The sequence below is a fragment of the Manacus candei genome, unplaced genomic scaffold (genome assembly GCF_025592945.1).
Source record: "Manacus candei isolate 608988 ecotype Guabito, Panama unplaced genomic scaffold, ASM2559294v1 h1tg000047l, whole genome shotgun sequence".
NCBI lineage: Eukaryota > Metazoa > Chordata > Aves > Passeriformes > Pipridae > Manacus > Manacus candei.
In genome coordinates, this window is record NW_026138095.1 from 3,228,342 (window position 1) to 3,238,878 (window position 10,537).

Genomic DNA, 10,537 nt, shown 5'->3' on the forward strand with positions numbered 1-10,537 from the left:
AGCCTTGAACCTGGGGCAGTGTTCCTGTGCTTGTGTTCTTGCAAGGCTGAGCCAGTGTCCTCTGTGAGCACTGATTTCCAGGACCTGGGCACGTGTTTGTTGTCCGAAATACAAACCACCTTGAGCCCCAGGCAGAAGTTCTGAGCTCGGCTCAGGTGGCAGGTCCAGGTCCAGCACCTGCCAGGTGCTCTGCAAGAAGGTTGGAAACTGTGACTGGGCAGTTTCCAAGACAGTCAAACATCTCACCCCTGAATCCAGGCCTCTTTCCAGTTGGCTTCTCCCTTAAATGCACAGATTAATCAATGTTGCATTCATTCAGAAAAAAAAAAATCAATGTTTAATGCTGGTCTATTGTACAAGCCCTATTCTGCCCTTTCTAATTTATCCTCTGAGTCTGAATATAATAATGTAGTGTTACCCTCTAAATCCACATGATTGTAGGGATATCATAGGAATGGATAGGGAGGGAAAGGTCAGTGACAACAGGAAGAAACGTTCGGTGCCTTCATCGTACAACCACACTTTGTTCGAAGATCTGTTACAGTAGTTTTGAGATGAGCAGATTTAGCAGTTTCCTTCAGACATCTCCACATTATTCAATGCCTGACTTTCCTCAAATATGCACCTTTTTCTTGCACACAAGCTAAATTTTTTTCTGGTACCACCTTCATCCTTTTTAACACGCCTCTACTCGTACTTCCCAGCCTATCGAGTGTTTTCTGCATTCCTCCAAACTGTCCTCTCTGCAAACCTAATTTCTTTTGGTTTCTGTTCTGAAGGAGTTGTGCTCAGCCTGGAGCTATATATAACCCCCCTTTTTGGCTGGGCTTTGCGAGACAACTGTCTCTTAAGACAAAAAAAAAAGGAAAAAAACCTGTGATAGCACATTTTGTAATGAGGACCCGTCCCAGGATGTGCTCCCTGCCCAGCTCCCTCCCACCATCCCCAGGACTGAGGCTGTGCTGTCCTTTATGGATTAACAAGAGTTTATAGGCTGTACAATGAAGAGTCAAAGCATATAAATAAATTGCATTAAGCTTTTTGCAGATCGTAAAGGAAACAGAGAATTATGTATCATAAAGGTCTTAAGAAGAATTAAATGACTTGACAGAGAAAGTATCCCTTTCTGCCCATAAAAATATTTTCTTTTTCTTTCTGTATCCCAGTAAGTCTGAATATTTAAACCTCTTTATCTCATCACCTCATGCTGATGGCTGGAAACCTTTCTTGGCTGCTTTTCATCAGAACTCACCCGTTAAAACTTCTCCGTTTGTGTGGATTTTTTTTGCTGAAATATCTGACGTGTCCTGACAAAACGCTGGGACTACCAATGTATTGCTGGGGGGTCTTTTTGAGCCTTTTTCCCTGTTCTTCTCTTTCCTTGCAGTGTGGCAAAGGGGCCGAAAACTTCGATAAGTTCTTCACGCGAGGACAGCCGGTGCTGACGCCCCCGGATCAGCTGGTCATTGCCAACATAGACCAAACGGATTTCGAAGGGTTCTCCTACGTCAACCCCCAGTTCGTGCACCCCCTGGTGGAAAATGTAGCATGAAACAGCAGAGCAGGAACAAATCCCGCCGTGGGGAACAGCCCGCAACCCTACAATTTTTAGGCTTTTGCCTTGTTGATTCCATTTGGGCCTGGAAATTGTAGGGTTCGAGAGTGTAGGGCGAGGGAAGGGCCACTTAGTCAGGATTTGGGCTTTGCAACGGCGTTGTTGTCTTAATGGGACATAAATTAGTGTACGGTGCCCTCTTACTCTTCTAGAAGTCACCACTGACTTGTCTAAACTTACCCATTTTTTGGTACGTTATATATTTTGTAACTTCCCACTGTCCTTTTGCTCCCTTTTCCACTCTGTTGTGTTAGGGAAGAAATCTAACACGTGGTCTGAATTTAAAAAAACCACCTGGAATGTTTAGTCCTTGGGTGCAGATGCTGGAGGTGGGACTGTTCCTCCTGCAGCTCCCGGGGACTTCGGGGACACGAGCAGCACGAGGGACCGAGCGACAGCACCGGGGAGGAGAGGCATTGCAAAAACAGTGCTGAAAGGGGTGGTTTGGAAAATATGGCAGAAAAAGAAAGCTGGGAACGGGTGGGTGGGTGGGTGGGAGGGGGGAATAAAATCAAATCAGGCCCTGAGGCTTCGTGAGCCGATCCCGTAAGATCACAAACAAAAGCGCTCCAGTGGTGGCCACATCTCTAGGGACTTGTGCTAAGTAGCATGTGATAAACTCAAGGGTGAAATTTTGTCTTTAATAATAATAATAATAATGATAATGATAATAGTAATAATTTTAATAATACTTTTGTGAATTTTAATCTCCATGAGATTATTCTGTGATCCAGGGTGCCATTGTTTGTTCAGTTGGTTTCATTTACACCGCTCCTCGAGTTTACTGTTAACTGGTTCTAATACCAATATTTTACTATGAACTTCATTAACCTGGAATGTAAAACAAAACTGTAATTCCTCCTAAATCTTATTTACATGTGTTTATTTATAGTCTGCAGTGTAGGGCAGTAAATTGAAAGGATTATGTGTACTAAATTAACAAAAAGTGCAGCCCCGAGTGACTTCCTGATTTCTTCAGAATAACTCATGAAAATCAAGTGAGAGTTAAGTCTTAAAATAATCAGTTTTAATTCAGAAAACTTTGGGCTGTAGAATAATCAAGCCTGAAAGAAGCAGCACCTAAAACTTGTTTTATTGATAGAATGGAATTTAATACCTTTTACATATGCTTCATGCAATGAATTTTGCATGTTTAGTAATAACTCTTAATAATAAGGGTTAATAATAAGCAGATCTATATTATTGACATAATCATATCAAGCATAAAGAGTATTATAAAACTTTTATAAAACAACTCGTGCTTTATTTGTGAAAGTTCTTGTTCTGAATGACACATTTAGATTTAGCTAAATGTTTTCTTGCTATTGTTTTGATTTTTACTTTAGGTTTTGGATATTGTTACTGGCTTAGGGTATAATCTCTTTTTTTAAAAGTAGATATACTTTTAAATGATAATTGCTACCTGCAGGTTTTATACGAGGTTCAATTAGGCTTTCATTTCACATCTGCTTATTACTTGCAGAGAAGGAAATAGACTTTATTTGCAATGATGAACACTGTAATTAATGCAATCTTCTCCTCTCCTATCACTTAGAGAAAAAATTTTGATATTTCCTCTTACAACTTTACCAGAAGATATTAATTCAAATATCAGTAAATACGTTTTGTGCATATTTTGGTTTTGTTACAGCATGTAAAATAGTATTTGGTGCATTCCCCTTATTTTTTTTTCCCTTCTGCCTTGTTCCCCTTAGCAGCCATAGGCACTTTTTGTCTGTCAGATGTGCATGATGATGCCAGAAGCATGATGTCTCTGTTGCTGCATGCAGACTGGTTACGATTTTTCCAGCATGTAAACATATTCAAAAAGTAAGATATTTGCCATAAAAGACTTAAATTTATACTAGAATATGTAACGGGGGAGGGTGGGAGGGGGAATCTACTTTCTAATCCATCTTTTGTGACAATAAAACATGGAACCTGTGCCAAAGATTCTGTCAGAAAGATCCAGTCCTGCCAAGTGGCACCAAGGGGGGGGGGGTTGGCCCTGCAGGGGTGACCTGTGGAGAGGGGGACAGTTGTGGAGGGAAACACAGTTGGATGTGAACGGCACCTGTGGGTTGTCTGGGCACCCCTGGGGCCTTCAGAAGCTGTTTCTGGTGCTGGGATGGGCGATTTCCAGCACTCCAGAAGTCCAGCTGCTGCCCAGTCGTAGTCCTTTTGCAGCCCCAGCTCTAACCAGGAGAATCTCGGAGCGATCAGGCTTTGGTGACATCCCAAGCTGTGGGAAAACACACGGCTCGTGAGGGGTGTTGGCCAACTGTCAGGAACTCAGATTGTTGCCTAAATAAACAGGACTCCAAATTTTTCACGCATTTCAGGAGCAAAGTTTTTAAGCCATTCTGTGTCAAACATGTTCTCACAGCCAAGACTGGGAGTTCATTTTCTTCTTTGTGTATTATATAGTTCAGAAAGGATGGTATTCACCACAAAGCATGTGGCCTAGTGCAGCATTCATGAGTTGTTTTTTTTTCTGAATATTATGAGCCTGATGTAGTTTTAGGAAAATCAGAGTATCATGCTGTAGATTATAATAGATTGAATTAAGATAACAGGTTACTGAGTGTCTCAGATTTGAACGAAGAAGGGGCTCTCAGCTAAGTCAGTCTGCCATGAGGCATCATTGTGAGTGTTTTAAGAATGTGGAAAAGACACTTTTGAAAAAGGAAAATACTGGGAGAAATGCCAGCACACAGGTTTGGGGTGTAAGAAAAGCAGAACAGGGGCAGAGCTGAACCAAGTCAGAAACCAGGCAGGAGATCCCATGGGCATATGTTCCCACAGGTCTGTTTTCCTGATGAGTTGTCCAGGGAAGTCCCACTGCGGGCGGTTGTTCCCGGTACAGCTGTGACAGTCAGTGCTGTTCACACCAGGACACGGAGCTGGTCCAACACTGGGACAGAGCTGCTCATTTTCTGGCTGCTTCCCATAACCAGTCTCTTCAGCACTTGGATTTTTTTCCCCAGTTTTTCTGATGTAGAAGCAGAAATTCCTCTTCAGCATCATTACCTCAAGCCCCCGGGTTTTCAACAACTCTCACCGTCTTCTGTAGGTGTCTGTAACACTTAGGAAAAGGTCCTGTGAACTCCTGGATCCTGCAGGAGCAAGGCAGGGTTGGATAAAGCAGGGACTGAGTGTTTGTTACCCCTCATTGCTCTGCCCTCACACGTGAGCGCTCGCGCTCGGACCGGCCCTGTCCCGAGAACTCCCAGTGGCTGCTCAGAATCCAGACATTTATAATGGCAAGGAAAACCTTAAGTATCCTGCAAGCCTTTTCATATCTTTTTAAAGACAGATGTTATTTATATAATATTTTTCACAAGATTTGGGTTTCTAGAGAACATGTATCAACAGAGGGAGAGGCATTAGAGCTGCTTTTCTTTCACTTGTGTTCGATAGCAACTGTAATCCCAACACCCACGTTGCCACAAAGATTCCTAAAAGGAAAATTGAGAATTATACTGCACTGAAGCTTGGGTAGAAGTTTTGGGAGCTGTGTTTCCATCCCACAGCTTGAGTCCCAAGGGGTTCTAGGGCAGCCCCATTCCTGCTGAGGGAGGCACAGGTCTGCCATGTAAAACTTCCAAGGGGTTTTCAGGGATCAAATGGGACTTAACTGGCTCCTAGGCAAATTTCTGCATTATTCAGGCATCTGGGTGGTTTTGTGCACCTTTGAGCCACTTGAGCAGGGTGGTGGGTTTCCAGGATAACCACTTCACCCACTGGCCAGTCTTGGTGTTCTCAGCAAGGATGGCACATCCATGAGAAGGAGAAAGCACACTCCATAATAAAATACTCCTTCTCAATGCAGTTTAGAGCAGAAATGCAATTTAGCTTTCTGATCCTTCATTCTTTCCAGAAGTACAATTGAATTTCCCTTTACAAACTGAAGAAAGTTCTTCTGGAGATCAGCTGTTAGTTTAACAGAAACCCATCATATCTGAACACTGTTGGCCTTTGAAGTCCATCCTGTCTTTGGAGGTGAATTCAATTGAATAGTGCTGGGCTTCTATTAAATTAATAACTCAAGTGAGAGAGGAACTTGTCTTCCAGCTGGAAAGGTGACATGTCCAAGGATTGAGTGGTACCACTTGCAAAGTCTTTCCTCAGCCGGTGCATCCGGATGCAATCCCAGTAAAATGCCATAGGAGACACATGCAGGGAGCAGAGGGGGAGGAGCCTCCTTATTGAGCAAAACACATCCTTGGAAATAATATTAATAATAACAATCCAATAATAAAGCTTTGAGATGCGTAGAAAGAGCATATTTACAGTATTGAGTTTACAGTGGGCTTTTGGACCTGCCAGGGAACTTCTGGAAATATTTAATATGATTTTCAGTTCTTGTAGTCGTTAGGATAAGTTATTGTACATAGGTTTTTGTCTCTTTGCAGACCTGAGTGTGGGCTCCAGGCTCTGTGTCCCCTCTGTGCTGCCTGTGGGGAGGCACTGAGCTGCCCAGTAGTCCATAACAGACAAGCTAAAAAGCACTTTTTCCCCTCAGCTCTGCACTCATCAATGGGATCTGAAATAGTTCAGTTGAAGATTAAATAAGACTCGACTCCATAAACGTGCATGATTTCCTCACTGTGCCAGTAACAATTGGTAATTAAACAGCCTTATCATGAATAATCACCGTGCACTACAGCCCTCCTGGTCCCAGGAAAACCTTGAGGGGGAGAGGCCACTCACAGACCTCTCTGCCTCAGTTACCTCAGCTGTAAAATGGGGGTAATAATACTTACTTACCTCACAGGGAGGTGTGAGGACTTCTTAGCCAATGTTTCTAATACACTTGTAACCTGAAAAGAGTTGTGTAAGTATTATTATCATTTTTACTATTAAAATCAGCTTCTTGGATTCACATGGTACTGCTGGCTATACCATGCTGTTTCTACTTTTTTATAGAACTTTAGTAACTCTGCTGAAGCCGTTTGGAGAAGAATAAAATCCGATCTGATAACGTTTCTTACCGAATCTGGAGTCCAGCTTTTGTACCTGGAGTCAGGGTGTGGAGGGGGAGTGATGCTGACTGTGTGGGTCGGCTGCACTCACCTCTCTTCCAGTCACTGAGATTTTTATGTGCAATTTAAAAATTCCGTGTCAATGGAAGTCTTACCAGAACTGATCATTGGAAGGTGAGATTCCCTGTGGATAAATAAGGTCAGCACAGCTGTTTTCTAGTAATGTTTATACGACTCCTGGTCCGTCCACCACAGGTTGATACTTTCTGTTGATATTTTAATGTATTTCTGTGTTGTATTTATGTCTTTGTGTTTTTCTTTTCCTTGTCTGTGACACAGTAGGTCAAATTTAAAAGAAAACTGCTCCAGAAGCTGGTTTTTTTTTTCTCCCACTGATGTCAGTTGACCTAAATAAATAAATTAAGAGTCTATTAATGATTCTAAACAGGATGAGTAGCAACAGCATTGATAATGCTCAGCCTGATGCCATTAGAGCTCATTTCTCACTCAGGACTCATTGGACAGTCCACAGCTGATGTTACATTAATTTTATAATCATTACTGACAGGAACATTTTAATAGAAAGGAAAATGATGTTTCTGATATTTATATAAGCTTTTTCCCTAAGAATTACTTGGATTTACTTTCCTTCTATTTGAACCCCATGAGGCAACACTGCCAAGGGCTCTGTCCTTCCAGAGCTTGGCTGGGGCCAAGAGCCCAAAATCACCAAAAATATGAATTATATTATATGTTTGTGTCCATTGCTGTTGGCCTTGGAGCAGAAAAAAGTTTTGTTGCAGTGGTAACAAATTTAATCAATGGCTCGTTCCCCACCAGGCCTTTCATTTATTCTCTCCCATGTTATCAAAATGAATGTAAAAAAATTAATTTCAACAAAATGAAGCTCGTTGGCTCTTTTTAAAATGTGCATTCCCCAACAGTCTTTGGTTTTGCACAATACAGAGAACACCTGAAACTTTTCAAATGACTGTATGCTACTTTAATGTTCCCTTTTTTTAAACAAGGAGTAATCCTGCCTTGAAATCATTCGTATTTTTAATATTATTTTAAGACCCTAATGTTGTACTTATACAGAGGAGAACATTATTTATTTTCATATCATTTATTTGCAAGATGCTACCAGAAAACTTGGAGAGGCCATTGATCTTTCAAAAGATTAAAAAAAAAATACCATAGGAAGTGTAGTGGGCAAGACTGATGTACAAATTACAGCATCTTTTTTTTTCTTTTCATAATTCGCAATATCTTCAATCTTTGTTTGCATGAAATGCTTTTGTTAAATATTAATTGTAGTTTCCAAACAAGTGTGTATGAATAAAAATACTGATCATTACTTTTGTGAGAGTTTGGTCTCCTTTGATGGAATTCCCTTTCAAAGTTGACTCCACGGAGGCTGCAGAGGGGAAGGGGGGTTGTTTCAGTGATTAATGATGCTCAGGGACCCACCTTTGTCCTGGAATACCTATTTGGGCACTCCTGGGGGAGAGGACACGACTTCCCAGTCCCACCAGCCACGTTCACCCCACACTCACTTCCCTTGTTTAGACTGACATCATTTTATTCTCAGACTTTGAAAGCCACGTACAAATATTGTGACAACTTGACAGGCAACTCCTTCTTCTGCCTGCTCTCACATGGGTTGAATCTCATGCCAATTCAGTAATTAGGTTAGTTTAATTTGCAGAAGTCTGGCTGGGTTTGCCCAAAGGAATGGTTGAAATTCCTGGGGTTTTTCCAGAGGCAGCAGGTCTGTGCTCCTCAGCTTCTGAGCCCCACGAACACGTCTCTCCTCAGGGGCTGGGATATTTCTGCACAGCAGAAGGGGGAGTTTGGGGTGACACACGGAGAGTCTGTGCCTCCAGGGCAAGAGGAAGGGGGTCCTGAGCTCTCCAAGCTGCCAGATCTGCATCCCTGTCACCTTGGCTGGTTGGGATTCATCCCAAGTTGTGGCTGGGCCTCCAGCAGGATTGGGATGGTGGCTTTTGGGTGAGAGCTCGTTAGGAGTGAATCTCTAAACACGCTCCAGACTTATCCTTGGGGAAAGCCAAGCCTGGCAGAGCGTGGGTGGGTGGAGATGGACCCACAGAGGTGGGAGAGCCCCTGGCCACCCCATGGCCATGGTGTGCACCCTCCCACGGTGGTGGTCCCATGGGAAGGGAGAGTCACCCAGCTCCCACCGGGATGAGTCAGCGGGAGCAGCGGGGCGGTGAGAGGCTGCGTGGGGACTTGGCTGCTCAAGTGTGAGGCTCAACACTCTGACTGGGTGGGGAGGAAGGGGACAGTGTGTACAACTGTGCATTTTTATTTCTAACTAGGCAAGATTAGGCTGGGGGTGCTTGGGAAAAAATTAAGAGTTAAAGGCTGCAGGAGAGGCTGAATCTCTCTGTGCCTGTCGCATCCCATACGTGAGAGTATCTCCACCAGGAATGTTTCCAGCATCCAGCACACAATAAATCACAGCAAGTACCTGTGGCTGCCTCCCCCAGCCCCAAATTCTCTTTAGAGCTTTGGGTATTTGACTGAGAAATCTCAGAATACTTTTACAGAGCCGGTGCGTGAGCTGCAAATAAAACCATCTCCTGTGAGAAATGCTCGGGTAGCTATAAAATGATGACTGCATTAATTACCACAAGGTAATTATAATCCCACCTGCTCCCTGGGGAGCCATGGTAAAGCAAAGGCAAATCAATCAGGGGCCCAAATCAGGGCAGCTGTTGCCAAGGGTGGATGGGTTGTCCTCAAAAGGATGTTTTCCCCAACTGCATCTGTCACTTGTCACCTTCCCAAAGTGATGCTACACCCAAAGACATGGGGATCTCTCTGGGAGAACAGTCAGTGGCAGGGCTGGACCCACAGAGTTACCTGCTAAAATTTATTTTCTGCTTTTTTTTTTCCCTGCTTTTCCTAAAGAAGGAGCATGGAATGAGGCAGATCTCATGGGAAATGAGTCAGTACTGTCTCCTTCTCAGGGGACTTGTCGCATTTGCTGCCAGGGTGACAGTGTCAGGCACCAGCTGCCACTTCTAGTGCTCATTACTGGTCCCTGAGTCAGTGCCTGACATCCTACCCCAGGAGATGTTGCACAGACTGATGAAGGAGAGGAAAAATTCCAAAACCAATTTAATGCACAATACCTGGGTGCGGAAAAAGCAACAACCCCACAGTGGAAAGTTTGCTTAGAAGTATTTTAGATCTTATTCTTGCCCATCAAGGCTGACAAATATCACCCATCTCTTCACATGCTGGGAATGAATTTCCTGTGTGTGTGAGTGTGAGAGAGTGTTTGCTCCACATCTGTGCTATCTTTCCTATTTTTCCTGTTTGAGGACCTGATCCATCACCTCTTACCTCGCTCCTCTGTTCAGAACACTTACTAAAACTCAATGCCTGTAACAGGGAGACTTCCTAATCCATATAAAACACTCTGCAACAATTTATATAAAACCTCATTAAAGCTTCAACATTTTCAGCGACACCTCCAGAAACACTCTTTTAACAGGATTCATTTGCTTCTCCTACAAGTGTAACCGTGTCTGGGACACTGATTAAGTGTGATTTTAGGAAAAAATCCATCAGAAGGAGTTATAAAAGCAACCAGCAAGGAGTACAAGGGCAGAAGGAGGGAAAGGCCAGCGGTGAGAGCATCCCAAAACTCCTCAGATCAGTTCCTGGTCATTTTGGGATAAGTCATTTAGCATTCTCATGCCTGATTGACACTAACATCATTAAAAGATTGGTAATGAATTTCAGGGCTATATAAATCACATTTAAAACTATTACCCTTAATAGAAGCCTTATGAGGCTTTAATAATTAATGCCATCTAAACTGCTTTCCCAAACATGATCTCTGAAATCAGATTGCTGTGGCCAGAGCCAGCCCTTATCCTGTAAGCACCTGCTTTCCAGCCAGCCT

At 43.1% G+C, this 10,537-nt stretch overlaps 1 protein-coding gene across 4 annotated transcripts in view; it reads left to right on the forward strand.

Moving 5' to 3' along the window:
- The window catches only part of PRKCA (protein kinase C alpha), a 145,634-nt gene extending 137,677 nt beyond the window's left edge, over nt 1–7,957 (forward strand). For 3 of the 4 annotated variants that reach the window (XM_051797667.1, XM_051797668.1, XM_051797669.1), the window contains one exon: nt 1,388–7,957. In XM_051797667.1, coding sequence (XP_051653627.1) covers nt 1,388–1,552 — 165 coding nt within the window. In that variant the 3' untranslated portion in view covers nt 1,553–7,957. The remainder of the gene's footprint in view (nt 1–1,387) is intronic. The other variant, XR_007906269.1, reaches the window with a different exon arrangement.
- The last annotated feature ends 2,580 nt before the right edge of the window (nt 7,958–10,537 follow it).